The sequence below is a fragment of the Schistocerca nitens genome, chromosome 1, assembly GCF_023898315.1.
Source record: "Schistocerca nitens isolate TAMUIC-IGC-003100 chromosome 1, iqSchNite1.1, whole genome shotgun sequence".
NCBI classification, from domain to species: Eukaryota; Metazoa; Arthropoda; class Insecta; order Orthoptera; family Acrididae; genus Schistocerca; species Schistocerca nitens.
The window spans coordinates 1,299,974,334-1,299,990,116 of record NC_064614.1 but is presented as its reverse complement, the minus strand read 5'-3'; the positions used below and the strand labels follow the sequence as shown (position 1 = coordinate 1,299,990,116).

General features: G+C 40.2%; 1 protein-coding gene across 1 annotated transcript in view; it reads right to left on the bottom strand.

Annotated features, from left to right (window-relative positions):
* Positions 1 to 15,783, bottom strand: part of LOC126202413 (protein flightless-1) — a 194,232-nt gene that overhangs the window by 67,522 nt on the left and 110,927 nt on the right. Inside the window, exons 11-12 of the mRNA XM_049936864.1 lie at positions 14,755 to 14,940; positions 624 to 802 (exon numbers count right to left, since the gene is read on the bottom strand). Coding sequence (XP_049792821.1) covers positions 624 to 802; positions 14,755 to 14,940 — 365 coding nt within the window. The remainder of the gene's footprint in view (positions 1 to 623; positions 803 to 14,754; positions 14,941 to 15,783) is intronic.

Below are 15,783 nucleotides of genomic sequence, written 5' to 3'. Positions count from 1 at the left end.
ATCAATAATAGGCAAAGACAAATACCTCACTACAGCTTCTTCAACATTTATGACGGTGCATATTTTAATTTTTTTCACATGTGTAGTATCTTGAAAACTGAATAGAAGGCCTACAGCTTTTTATGGAGAGAAATTTATGTATGTTGTGTAGTTAAGTGGTTAATTTGGGCTACAGCATTGTTTTGTGCTTTAACATTTATGACTAAATTGCGTGTAGTAGATCTCAAGTCTAGAAAGGTTGAGCACCCCTGCGCATTACCAATGTTACACTGGAGTACTAAAACAACTTAAATCTCTCATCTACCGATTACATAACCACGATAATAGCCACTACTAATTTTGAAGGAATACATAAAGCTTTTGACTCTAGTGACTAGTTTTAACTTTTGAGAAAATTGTTGTATAGAACACCCTACCCACTACAAGCATTCACTGTGGAGGTTGGTTAATGCCTTAAATTCAGTGGCAAGTGGAAACGCCAAGTGGATAATGTCCCAGCACATTACTTTTCATACCTTAAATCTGTCATCACAAAGCTCTTCTCAAACAAAGTTAATAATGTATTAACAACTAGTATCAATAATGTAACACAACAAGAAAAATACATTTTAAAAAGCACAAACCTCGCCTTTGATTTGAAGGTGTTCTTTGATTTTTTGCCATACCACATGAAAATTTTGAGACCAGTGTCAAGGACAAACACATATCGTGGATCCAGTGAATCAGTTGAAACTGCCACTGGTTCCATGTGTATGGAGGAGCACCCTGCTGCATGTACTCGATAAAGCCTCGTGATGTATGCCTGTGGACAATGTTTTAACACAGAATGTAGCTACCCAAAAAAACACATTTTAGTCACATCTTCATCATTAAAACGATTCACTTAGATGTAATAAGTATCAATTATATATGTCACAACTAATTATTAGTGGTAGTTTTTTAATCATTCTTGTAATTTTGAGAAGCTGTATTACTCAACAATTACAGAATATTCACATAATGAATAACACAATACAGAAAATCCCAAGCTGAAATGTAATATGTATGCTGTGACTCTGCTAACTGGATAAATTGCAAACTACAAATACAATATGGGGTTCAAACCGTGATTTATTCTGTGATTTTTTTGTCACTTTTCACTTCTTTTCTCTGTGGTAATGATTTGTTTTTGTCAAAATGCTATAATGCACCGTCATTTAGAGTACATGTTAAGCTATGGGGGGGGGGGGGGGATCTTTTTAATATGTTGTGTAAGTCAGTTCAAAGTTCAGAGGAAAGCAAGAGCATACCACCACCAATAGTGTTGCTTATGGGGCAGTGCAAGGCCTGAAAGAAGCAAGAACAAGTTATTCGTACAGAGTACAGAGAAAACACCACCAAAAATGTGCTGGCTCATGGAGCTCACGTGAAATCATGAAGAAGCCTGTAGGCATAGCAGGGCACTGGTGGTGTAGAATGCTGATCACATTTCGTCACATGAGGTCTCAAACGGTGGTGTTTGGGAACAACGGCATGGAAGGGTTTACATAACTTGCTGGTGGAGGTGGTGGCACCCACGAAGCAGTTAAGAGTTCACTGTCATTCCAGGAGGGGGGCCATGTGGGGGCTGGCCTGGGGCCTGGGCGTAGACAGTTAGGCGCAGTCGCTGAGGTGAAACCATATGTGGTGTGATTTAGTATATGATACGATTCAGAAGCAACACACATCGGCTGAGCAACTAGAAACTTCATGGAACGACTTAATGGGATGGCAGCAGCAAGACACCAATAGATATCTATATCTAATTACCCGCTGCGGCACTCCATGCAACTCATATTGTATGATACGTGGAGAGTAACATTTCACATCATCCAATTTGTCTAAAAAAGCTGTTTTATATCAATGAAGCAAAGCTACATCTGACTCAGTAGTTAACTCCTCAATAAAGCTTTAACATTTTGTGTAAAAAAAAGAAAAAAGAAAAAAATACCTCTTGGCATTAACATGTTCCCCACAACGCAGTCTTTCTCGTTAAATTCTGAGGAAACTATTCAATAAAAAAATTATTTTTCTGCATCATATAGCCACATATCACAGCTCGACAATGAACTGGTTTTCTTTTCATTTTACTCACAGTTATTATGATACTTCAAAGTAAAGCACAGTACTGAGCATATTTTGAGAAGTTTGCAGTGAAAAATGTAGATGCTGGCCAGTTTACATTTGGTGCATTTTACGGCATAAATTTCTGCATAAGAAATGTACCTAACATAAATAAACTGTTTTTAATGCCGGAAGGAAAGCAGTACCTCTTTCCAGTCTTGAGTAAATATGCAATACATTTTGGTATTTTGCCACAATGAGCTACAACACACCACACTCCACGCTATGATCACGTGCAGTGCTCTGCGGAGCTGTCTCATATCACATATTATATAGCTCCAGTGGGAACATGGGTGTTGCACCAATAAGCATCACACTGCGCAACTTTTATTACAATGAATCACATCGCATATCATATCAAGTCAGCATAAACTGCATGTTAGCATAGCATATCATATTGCCTCAGCATGAACTGTGCCTTAGCATTCTGGAAATTTAGTTGAAGTTGTCAGCACCCCACATAGTCCAGGTCTAGAGTCAGTATTCGTTCTGCCACCACTCAAGTCATTGCTTAGCCGTGTACCTTTCTCCAGGGGAACTTCACAGTAAGGGACAGTGTACTTCCATTCATTCATTCAGTTTTACTCAGATGAGCATTAAAGATTGTCTTTGTTTAAGTCTTGCCTTTTGTTTGTATATTTCTCAACCAAGTTCTATAACTCCTTTAAAATGTTCAGTTAATTACCACCACTCTAACTAACTGAATGGACCTTCATCAGTAATTTGTCCTCCTGAATCCAGACTGCTATCTGGTCACAACACATATATCTGGTGCCAGGTGTGGAGTTGGTCGTGCATTAGCAAGCCACTGTTGCTACACAACAGATTACTGAAATAGCTCACCATCCTCACTGTGATGTCAACCAAAATAACAGAATGGCTCTGTGAACCATTTGTATTGCTTGAACAACCAGTACGTAGGCCTGGGGTAGATCCAGGCGAGCAAACAGAACCGCTCTCTTGCTGAGAGAATAGATGGCGTTCTGAGAAGAAACAAGAAGAGTATGGAACTAGCCAAGTGGACAAATGGCAACTGGGGACAAGGCAGTCATCCTAAGAGGCGGCTAGAGGCAGATCAACCATAGCAGCAGTGGACAGATGGCACCTGGGCTCAAGATGGACATCCCAGAGAGGCAGCCAGGAATGGCCGATAGCGGTGCAAGGTCACAGGTGGCACGCAGAGGTAGTGTAGCAGCACCAGCAGTGACAGACAGTGATGCATGGGTGAGGACAATGCTTTTGTGTGGAAGGTCCAAAGCAGCAACAGTAGTAGCAGCAGAACCATGAATTCGCATAGTGAGTGGAATAGCCTAGCAGGCATGTCACACAATGAAGAAAGCCTCTCAAGCGATGGCACTGATTCACAAGACTTGCATAATAGGCCATTATCAGTTTGTCAGACATACTTAAATTAATACCATTGTTGTTCTACACCACTAAGAATATTTTGAGTCTCTCAACAATTGCAATATTGTATTTGCACTCGTACATCCAGAGCAGCATGATGCTTTGTTAAAATTTGTAAAAAGCTAAAATACTAGGTGCATCACACAACAAAATTTTAATCAGAAACCTAAGCACCACTTAGTGAGATGAATGAGCCATGTTGTTATTGTTGTTGTTGTTGTTGTTGTTGTTGTTGTTGTCTTCAGTCCTGAGGCTGGTTTGATGCAGCTCTCCATGCTACTCTATCCTGTGCAAGCTTCTTCATCTCCCACTACTTACTGCAACCTAAATTCTTCTGAATCTGCTTAGTGTATTCCTCTCTTGGTCTCCCTCTACGATTTTTACCCTTCACACTGCCCTTCAATGCTAAATTTGTGATCCCTTGATGCCTCAGAACATGCCCTACCAACCGGTCCCTTCTTCTTGTCAAGTTGTGCCACAAACTCCTCTTATCCCCTATTCTACTCAATACCTCCTAATTAGTTACGTGATCTACCCATCTAATCTTCAGCATTCTTCTGTAGCACCACATTTCGAAAGCTTCTATTCTCTTCTTGTCCAAACTATTTATCGTCCATGATTCACTTCCATACATGGCTACATTCCATACAAATACTTTCAGAAACGACTTCCTTACACTTAAATCTATACTCGATGTTAACAAATTTCTCTTCTTCAGAAACGCTTTCCTTTCCATTGCCAGTCTACATTTTATATCCTCTCTACTTCGACCATCATCAGTTATTTTGCTCCCCAAATAGCAAAACTCCTTTACTACCTTAAGTGTCTCATTTCATAATCTAATTCCCTCAGCATCACACGACTTAATTCGACTACATTCCATTATCCTTGTTTTGCTATTGTTGATGTTCATCTTATGTGCTCTTTTCAAGACACTGTCCATTTAGTTCAACTGCTCTTCCAAGTCCTTTGCTATCTCTGACAGAATTAAAATGTCAGCGGTGAACCTCAAAGTTTTTATTTCTTCTCCATGGATTTTAATACCTACTCCGAATTTTTCTTTTGTTTCCTTTACTGCTTGCTCAATACACAGATTGAATAACATCGGGGACAGGCTACAACCCTGTCTTACTCCCTTCCCAACCACTGCTTTCTTTTCATGCCCCTTAACTCTTATAACTGCTGTCTGGTTTCTGTACAAATTGTAAATAGCCTTTCGCTCCCTGTATTTTACCCCTACCACCTTCAGAATTTGAAAGAGAGTATTCCAGTCAACATTGTCAAAAGCTTTCTCTAAGTCTACAAATGCTAGAAACGTAGGTTTGCCTTTCATTAATCTTTCTTCTAAGATAAGTCGTAGGGTCAGTATTGCCTCACGTGTTCCATTTCTACGGAATCCAAACTGATCTTCCCCAAGGTCAACTTCTACCAGTTTTTCCATTCGTCTGTAAAGAATTAGCGGTAGTATTTTGCAGATGTGACTTATTAAACTGATAGTTCAGTAATTTTCACATCTGTCAACACCTGCTTTCTTTGGGATTGGAATTATTATATTCTTCTTGAAGTCTGAGGGTATTTCGCCTGTCTCATACATCTTGCTCACCAGATGGTAGAGTTTTGTCATGACTGGCTCTCCCAAGGCCGTCAGTAGTTTAATGGAATGTTGTCTACTTCCGGGGCCTTGTTTCGACTCAGATCTTTCAGTGCTCTGTCAAACTCTTCACGCAGTATCATATCTCCCATTTCATCTTCATCTACATCCTCTTCCATTTCCATAATATTGTCCGCAAGTACATCGCCCTTGTATAGACCCTCTATATACTCCTTCCACCTTTCTGCTTTCTCTTCTTTGCTTAGAACTCGGTTTCCATCTGAGCTCTTGATATTCATACAAGTGGTTCCCTTTTCTCCAAAGGTCTCTTAAATCTTCCTGTAGGCAGTATCTATCCTACCCCTAGTGAGATAAGCCTCTACATCCTTACATTTGTCCTCTAGCCATCCCTGCTTAGCAGTTTTGCACTTTCTGTTGATCTCATTTTTGAGACGTTTGTATTCCTTTTTGCCTGCTTCATTTACTGCATTTTTATATTTTCTCCTTTCATCAATTCAATTCAATATTTCTTCTGTTATCAAGGATTTCTACTAGCCCTCGCCTTTTTACCTACTTGATCCTCTGCTGCCTTTACTACTTCATCCCTCAGAGCTACCCATTTTTCTTCTACTGTATTTCTTTCCCCCATTCCTGTTAATTGTTCCCTTACGCTCTCCCTGAAATTCTGTACAACCTCTGGTTTAGTCAGTTTATCCAGGTCCCATCTCCTTAAATTCCCACCTTTTTGCAGTTTCTTCAGTTTTACTCTACAGTTCATAACCAATAGATTGTGGTCAGAGTCCACATCTGCCCCTGGAAATGTCTTACAATTTAAAACCTGGTTCCTAAATCTCTGTCTTACCATTATATAATCTATCTGATACCTTTTAGTATCTCCAGGGCTCTTCCATGTATACAACCTTCTTTCATGATTCTTGAACCAAGTGTTGGCTATGATTAATTTATGCTCTGTGCAAAATTCTACCAGACGGCTTCCTCTTTCATTTCTTACCCCCAATCCATATTCACCTACTATGTTTTCTTCTCTCCCTTTTCCTACTCTCGAATTCCAGTCATCCATGACTATTAAATTTTCGTCTCCCTTCACTACCTGAATAATTTCTTTTATCTCATCATACATTTCATCAATTTCTTCGTCCTCTGCAGAGCTAGTTGGCATATAAACTTGTACTATTGTAGTAGGCATGGGCTCATTACTTTACTGTCGCATCTCGTATTCCCGAGTCGAGCAGGGTTGGAGGGATCAGACAGTGGTACCGAAAGTACCCTCCGCCACACACCAATAGATGGCTTGCGGAGTATGATGTAGATGTAGATGTAGATTCTGTCTTGGGCACAATAATGCGTGTGCCTTATTAATAGAAAATTGTGACAGCAAAATGTCACTTGCTTACCACACATGTCAGATGTTTGGGAGTCGGCAAGAACATGGGGATAGCGTAACACAGTGGGGTTAAAAGCTGCAAGCAAAACAGTACTACTATAGAGAGGTTGTAAGAGGTAGCACGAGAGAATTGGAATTAGAGGGCAGTCTTGCACTCATGTGGAAGTTAAGTAAAGGTACGATTAACCAGATCACATGGTGTGAGATGATCGTCCAGGTAACAGAATAATAAAGGTACAGCCAGTTGCGCCACAAAATTGTAGGAGAATGGGTGAATTGGGGGTACTGACACGCTTGCAGTTTAACTGTAAGTCTTGTAGGCCAATGTGTACAGTCGGAAACCATGATGTATTTTACATCCAAACGAACCAATCAATGTCCAATATAATGCACAGAGAGCACTTGCCATGCACAGAAGGAAACTCTGCAGAAAAAAATCCCTGTCCTTTGGGAAAGTAAGTAAGGAGGTAATGAAGCAGTCATCTTACGCCTTGTCCAGAAAGATGTTAATAGTTGATTCCAGAACCAGATGTGAGTTTATAGAACTAGACTGCCTGGAAGGCATGGAGAATTACCTGAGATTCCTTGTGAATAATGGGGCACAAATGAGACTAATTCTGAGAAGTAGCTAGAGAGACTGTTTAACTGCTCATTCAATTGTGCAGGTAAAGGAAAGAGATGGCTCTTTCAGAATAGGTTCGGAAGTGGAGTGAAAAGCGCGCAGAGAAATTAAGACAGAGCCACAATGGGAGCTCCGCATAGCACATTTACAGGAAAGAGATGGGCCTTTCGAGACGTGTTTAAGCACAAAATTAAAAATATGTACATATACTAGAGGGAGTAGGGGCAGAAAGCAATCTGTTGTCCTACAACAGAAGCATGCAACAGAAATTGCCAGAGAAAATATAAAGAGAGACAAGCAAAGCAAAACAATGTTAAGAACAAGGCCTCAAAAACAACAGGTGTGCGAAACATAATAGGGACGAACAGAATGAGAGAGATCATTATTCAAAAACAGGAGATCGCCAAGGGTGTGTATCTACCTGGTGCATTAGAATCATGTGAATGCATTACAAGTGTACTGAAAATTACAATGAAACAATGTCAGCAGAATTCCTTCTGCTCCCAGATGAAGCAGTACTGGAGCGAGAACAGATCACAGTGAGTCATGTCACTAGGGTAAAGACAAGTCAAAGTCGAAAACATAAATAAGTACAGGATGTTTATAACTCAACTTTTATTACTTGAGCCAGTGACGATGAACAACAATTTATCATATGGGCGTGCTACTTTATAGGAATGAAGTGCAGACTGCATGGTGCAGGATGTGCATACTTAGAAGTGCTCGTGTCACAAATTGCTGTCAGGCACTGGTGCTGGTTCGATGATGTAAGGCTGAAACATAACCATCAGTGTGCATTACAGCTGCAGACAGTTTAACATGGGTCTGGACCATGTGAGCAGGGCTTCACTCGTAAAGCTGGTTTATTAGAACAACAACAAAAAACACATTCCAGGAATACGGATAGTTCCTCTTCCCACACCAGAGTTGAAGAACACAATTCGTAAGTTCAAATTAAATGTCAATTTGGGAATTGCTCCCTAGGCCCACGGCCAACTGAACTACAAATTGTTGAAGAAGTTACTGCTGCCATGGCTGACAATGCTGGATGCAATGTGCAGCCTTCAAGTAGTGCATGAGCTCTGTCACAACAGCTGAACATTCTGTGGTCCACTATTTGAAAAGTGCTGCAAACAATCGTAAAATGGTATCTCTAATATAGTTCCAGGCTGTCGTGAATGCAAAGAGTCATCACAATGAGCAACGTTTCTAATCTGGAATGTAAACATGGTATGCAGTTAACAAATATTACCCTCTCGAGTGGAAATTAAAATGTGTTTCTTTTAGCAGTTTATTTGTTATTTCTCTTCCACATGTCCTTACAAATGTTTCCACAAAGTTTCACTGTCCCATGATTGCTCGTTTTTTGCGGGGACCCTCTCAAGTAGCAGAAGTTCAATTATAACCACCTCGAACGCTAATGTTAGTTATTTGAACACAGAAGAGAAAGCACTCGTTGTAGTGTTATGCACTGTGTGCAGTGAGGTTTTCCATCTGCCAGGAGACAAATTACTTTACACAGATAGTATTAAGCATGGAATTAAACTTGGACATTGGAAGCAGAAGGTAGGGTAGTTAGCTCAAAGCCCTGCAGAATACTGGAAACCCAAAAAGAATGCCACAGCCAGAGATTAAAAAGATGTTAGAGGATGGCATCATAGTATCAAGCAAAAGTGGATGGAACTTTCTACTGACAATGGTCCTGAAAAAGATGGAAAGCAAAAACAGGGTACAGTTGCATGCTGTAGGTGACTGAATCAGATCTTTCTAAATTCAGTTTATTCATCGCCGAGGATGCATGACAGTCTTGACGGTCTGGGAAAGGCTAAGTATGTCTCGACACTCAGTTTAATGAAAGGCTATTACCAAGTTTTATTAGATGAAGAGGACTGAGAAAAAACGGCTATCAGTACACCATACGAGTATTATGAATACAAATTAGGAACAGTATGTGCTTCAGAAACTGACAAACTCTGTTTTGACAGTGTTCCAAGGTGACAAGTTGTTCATCTACTTGGACGATATTTGACTCCTCATTAGAGCAACATAATGTGTGGCTGACAAAAATATTTGAAAGGCAGGCTCCAGAAATTAAAGCTACTGGTGGACAAGTGCGAACTTTTACAAAAAGAAGTATGTTATTTGGGTCATATTTTATTGGCCGAGAGTGTGAAACCAGGCTCGCAGAAGTAATCAAATACTATCCATAACCTAAACAACAAAAATCTAGACATCAATGGATACTTTAGAAATTTTATAAGCAACCTCAGCATAACTGCAAAGCCGTTACATGAATTATTAAAGAAGGAAATACCTTACACCTGGGGTGTCGAGCAAGAAAACACTTTCCAACATTTGAAAGAGAAGCTGATCAGTCCATCAATACTGTAGTATCTGGACTTGGGAAACGACTTCATAATCACAATGGATGCTTGTCAGACAACTACTTTGGCTGTTTTAAGTCACGGAAGGATCAGAGGAGGTCTTCCTGTTGTTTACAACTTGAGGATGCTGAATAAGGCAGAAAGAGGGTACAGTGATATTGAAAGGAAGATGTTAACCATCTGTTGGGCAATCGAAACACTGTAAGTTTTTGGCAGAAAGTTCCTAGTATGTACTGACCATAACGCTCGAACATATGAAGGCAGCAATTCTGGCATCAAGATTAATTAAGTTTAAGTTAAATCTGAGGGAATATGATTACCAGATCACTTATAAGAGTGGCAAAAGGAACCAAGTCACTAATCATACTCGTGAGAGAGAGGAGTCGTGGCGGCTGGCGCGCGACTGGAAGATGTCAGTACCCCAGGTCAGGAGGCAGCAGAAGAGAGAGGACTTCACTGCATGGGTCAGGGGCCCACAGGCAGGTGAAGACAGCAGCGCTGTTGGCGCCAGTGAAGAGGCAGGAACTCCAACCACGAAGAACACAGAATGCAAGACAGCTGAGCCAGGACCAATGTAAGAAATAAATGAGGATGAGAAAGCTGCAGTACTAAAACAGTATCTTCTCCAGTGAGAGGACACGAAGGCACAGGAAGAACCCATGAACAAATAAAAATGTACAGAGTATGGAAACATATGAAGTAAGAAAAATACACAGAGTATGGAACTGTATGAAGTAAAATATACAAGAATACATCTGTAAATACAAAAGTTGTCAAAACAATAAACTCACTAGGAGACGCACAAAGAAGACTTCAGAGACCACAAAGACTGTGGGATACATTTTCAAGAGGTGCAGTATTGATATAGTAGAGCCACTGAACCAGATGGACAGAGGAAATAAGTGTATCCTTACATCTCAGAAAACACTGACCAAGTTTACGGTAGCTGAACCTCTTGATCAGCAAAATGCCAACATGGTGGCGCAGATGCTAGCACAAAAGATTATACTGTGCAACAGAATACTGTCAGCAGCGCTGAGCAACATGGGAAGCAATTTTATTATCAAAACCATGAAAACCATGAAAAGAATGTGCGTATTGTTGAGAATCAACAAATCTGGATTACAAGCTATAGTCTTCAAACAAATGAAGCATTAGAGAGGTCACATTGAATATTAACAGAGATGTTGAGACTAAGTAAATGAGTACAATCAGTCTAGGACATTTGGGTTCCATATGTGATGCACAATATGATACAATACATGCCACATGAATTATTCTTTGGAAGAGTATGTAACATTCTGGGGATATTACAAAGGAATCTGGCCAGACTGAGGTATAATTCCAATGATTATGTGGCACAGCTTAAAGAGCACATGCAAGAAATGTACTGATGTGCAAGAATACAGAATGCACAATGCAAAATAAAAAATAAGGAATATTATGCTAGCACACAGAATTCAAACCAGTTCTGCTTTGGCAATAAAATTCTTTTGTACGATGAGAGCATACAATGAAGCAAATTGTGTAAGTCAGACACACAATGGTGAGGTCCATATACAACAGTACAAATGAAGAGAGCTTTGTAATCTGTCTGATAAGAAATGAGTATCTTACAGTTCATGCCAACAAACTGAAGACGTTTTTGTAATTCCAGGTATTGGCATCATCGTGCTTCATTGGCATTACTCTCCTGCTAATTGGAGTTGAGCAATACGGGACAAAATTCCAGTCATCACACACACCGTATTATGACAACATGGGAAATGCGAAAATTTACAATTTAACTTGCAGGATTGCGAGTTATTTTAATTTGCTACAGATGAAATAGAGACTTGAACTCACAGAAGTTCTCGCAAGGCAAGAAATTCGATACTGTAAAGATATGCTGGCTTTATTGAACATGACTGCACCAGAATGTAAAAGTGCAGAACTTGCATTACACTGACACGTAATAAAAAGCAAAAAAGCACAAAGTATAATTGGACATCTGGCACAAAATGAATCCTGTATAAGGAAGCGAGGGATCTTAAGCTTTGTGGGCAAATTCAGCAAAATATTGTTTGTAGTGTTAGACGTACCGTACTTCAAGGCAAAGACAGATGGGGAAGGGGAACAGAAAACAGCTACTCTGACTTTCAGTTGAAACAACTTTAACTAGTTATAATTGTGCTCCTTAGCAAAAAATGAAGAGATTATCACACAGGAAATGAAGCAATTGAGCTGACACATAGCTGAATATAAAAGCAGCACTGACAGGCAGTTCTTGAGAGTCATAACTGCTATCATTTTTAACAAACAGTAAAAACAGTGAACTGCAGAGCAACCATGAGTGACTAGAGCGTAAAACAGCAGATCAGAGAATCAGAATACGCAAGGAAGAATTTATACCCTTATTCAGATACAATCACAAGAGGCACGAGGTTAAGATGCTGCAACCAGTATGAGAAGTTCCGAAGGACTACGTGCAGAAGCTAATATGTTAAATGAAAGTCTGTGGACACCAATGAGTAACAATGAATGGCTGTTTGTTGCCACTGTGAATGAATGCATACTGTCATCTGCCACAAAGGAAGACCCAATCGACATTGCGCTCTGAGGCACAGGAAAGCTAAAATATCTAGGAAAATGTCACGGATACACTGCGCAAATGGTGAGGTAGTTTGAGCATCTAATTCGAAAATAAATGTCACCAACAGTCACGTATCACCGATCTTATGCATGTAAATTGACTGATTCATGCTAAATCAATGCACAGGGATGTAGTTAGTCATTGTCCTAGACAAGAGACCTCAATAGACAATGAAGAAATAATTTTTTATTGTTCTCATATGCCTGTTTGTACTTGTGAAGTGCTGTTAGACACTTGAAAGGTGAAGAAACGGGACCATATCTAAGTGTTCTAAGAATAGGCAGATTGGAAGAAAATTGTAATTGTGATACAAAGTGTCCATTTATAGTACAGTGAATGTCTTCCAGAAAACTAGTGTAAACCAGTTACATATTCTTTCTGTACAGCAATAGCATACTTCTTCCAAATATGTGAATAAAACTTGTGTCCCCAGAGGGGGGAGATGTCGCATATAGGGACAATGCAACACTTGAAAGGTAAAGAGCAGAAAGCAGAACAAATGATTGTGCTAGAGGGTCTGAAGAAAATACTGCTACAAAGGCATCAGCTTAGGTGTGGCCAGATACTGACATGGAGGCTACCTGGGGCAGCAGTGCTGGCAGTGTAGAATGGTGACCTTACAGAGTCACACGAGGCCTCACAGCGCGATTTCCAGAAATGCCAACGTGGAAAGGTGACATTGCCTGCTGCACAGTATAAAGGTAAAGACAGGGGTGCCCGTCAAGCAGTCAGTCATCCCAAAAAGTTCCTGTGTAGGGCACACTGGGGCCTGGACTTGGGAAGTTAAGAGTTCTGGGAACTCATTTGAAACACTTACATCATTACTTACCTGCATGCCTTCCTCTAGGGGAACTTTACAGTCAGGAATAATGACATCCATATAATCTTTTACTTCTGCTCAGACAAACATTAAGGATTGTTATTGTCCAAGTCTTGCCTTCTGTTCATATATTTCCTTTAAAACATTCAGTTAGCCATCACCACTGTAGCTAACTGTATGGACCTTCCTCAATAATATGCTGTTCTGCTTCTAGACCACTCGTTGGACGCAAAAATAGGACAATGACTAGCAAAGCACTGCGATGCTCAAATCAGTCTTCAGATGGAGGACAGCTGAACATTACATGAGAATAAAACAATGCTCATAAAACAAAAGAGGCACTGAGTAGCATGCAGACATGTACAAAACACAAAATATTAGGTTGTAATACATTAGGTCATTAGAACTGGAGCACAAGTTAAATTAGGTAGGGAGGGAGATGGAACTCAGACATCTCCTTTCAAGTGAACCACCATAGCATTTTCCCTTAAGTGAATTAGAAAACCCACTGAAAGCATAAATCTGGATGGCTGGAGGGGGGACTGAACCACATTCTAATGAATGCACATCCAGTGTCTCGTAACTGCATCCCCTCGACTGGTGCAAATTTCTCCATAGGTTGCAATTCTTCATAGGTTACAATGCTGCAGTTTGCATAACTGACTTCCCTCTCCTCCAGTAATGCTGCATTTCTAGTAGCTCTGCACCATGGGAAAGATCTCATCTCCCATCCTTTGTTCTTTTCTGTTGTGTCAAGGGAAACCTCTTTTCAGCTAAATTTGTGTAACCATATCCTTAAAATCATTATCAAAGTTAAAATTTGGGGAGGGGGGGCCGAGGAATGTGTTTCTTGAACGGATTGGTGCTATCAGAATTTTGAGGCAAGTACTGTCTCCCTCATAGCTTTCTCAGTAGTTTTTTTGGGTATTTCTGTGACGCTTTGGTGCTGACTAGCAAATAGTACAGCTCTCTTACAATCTTCTCTCTCTTCTGTCCATCCAACCTATATTTGCTGCATTGCACTTGAAGAACACAACGAAAGCCCCATCCTGACAACACACTGCCTCTGTTGCAATCCTATTAGTGTGATATTCAGTACTGTGAGCAGAAAACACCAATAAGATCATATGTATGTGAATAGGAACCAATTCCCTAAGTAAAATTCACCTCTCAGCAGTGTTATAAGAGACTTACCTGTTTATGTATGAAACCCAACTTAATTTACAAAATGAGAGAAATATTTTGATTTGGAAATAACCAGAAGCCATTATCATCCATCAAATGTGTAATGACAGAGATGTCCTTAGAGAAGGCAATATCTGACTATGTGCATCTATGACTACCCATGTCTACAGCAATGAAATAGATGTCACTTCCGTACAACATTAAACTAGACATACAACATTAAACTAGATCAATAGATAATGATCTCACCCTAAAAGTGTTGACATTCTGGCCACACTGGACTCATCTTCAAAGGCACACAATTCAGTGCACAAAATAGGCAAGTAAATCTCAAGATCCAAGTTCCACAGAGCATATTTGGATGCTTCACGGCAGATTCACATCCCATACTATCACCACTGATACTATACTAAATAGTTTCTGCGCACTAAACAAATTATGTTAGACTGTAAATAGTTTTGCACCAGTTCCTCACTGTAGAAAAATCAGTGCAGCTACAGTAGTAATAAATGAAGTTTACTGTAATGACTTTTTCAATCAAAATTTGTATTAACTTTCGTCCTTACCGTGTCTTCCACTGTAAAGAAACCACTCGACGTGCGACCACCCTCAATATATGTGATATCTGTGTCAAACAAGTTGAGGAATTCATTTGATTCATCAGCTTGCTCTTCTCGTATAGTACGACACTGAGCACCAAGAAAGTTCCGCAGATTGACTGCGTGAATAGCTGCACAGGCACGCTTGTCCAGCTGTGAACCGAAAACATTTGTATTTTGCTTTAACTGTATTAAAAAGCCCGTTGAAAATATTTTTCTTTTCTCACAACAAAATAAACTACTTAATGCAACAAAAAGCAAAATTCACTTGGGAAAAATATAAAATTATATGGTAAAAAATCAAACAATTAAAACTCCAGGTATGAATATCAACAATGTAGGAAAAGACAGACTGCTACTTACTGTAAAGAAGACATGTTAAGTTGCAGGCAGGCGCAATTAAAAGACATTTACATAAAGCTTTCGGCCACAGCTTTCACCAGCAAAAGAGATATATACATCATTCACACACAAAGCAAACACACTTCATGCACACATGACCATCAACTCCAGCATCTCAGGCAGCTATCAAGCGGGATGCAGGCAGCAATCTGGAAGGGGTGGGGAAGGAGAAGGGATAGTAGTATACGAGTGGGGAGAGAGACGAACACTGTCTGGTGGAGAGTGCAGAGACTAGAATTCCAACAGATGCACTGTCAGGAGGTTGTGGGGCAGTGGGGTGGGGAGAAGAATAAGTGAAAAAGGAGAGGCACAGGGAAAAGGGGGGAGGGGGGGTGGAAATTGTTGGGTGGAGGATAGTTACGGAAATGGAGAATGTGTTGCAAGGATAACTCCCATCTGTTCAGAAAAGTTGGTGATGGAGGGAAAGACAAAGATGGCTCAGGTAGTGAAGCAGCCCTTGAAATCAAGTGTGTTATGTTCAGCTGCATGTTGTGCCACAGTGTGGTCTCCTTTGCTCATGGGCACAGTCTGATGGTAGCTATTCATCCTGGTTTACATACTGTTGGTATGTCATACCGATATAAAAAGCTGTGC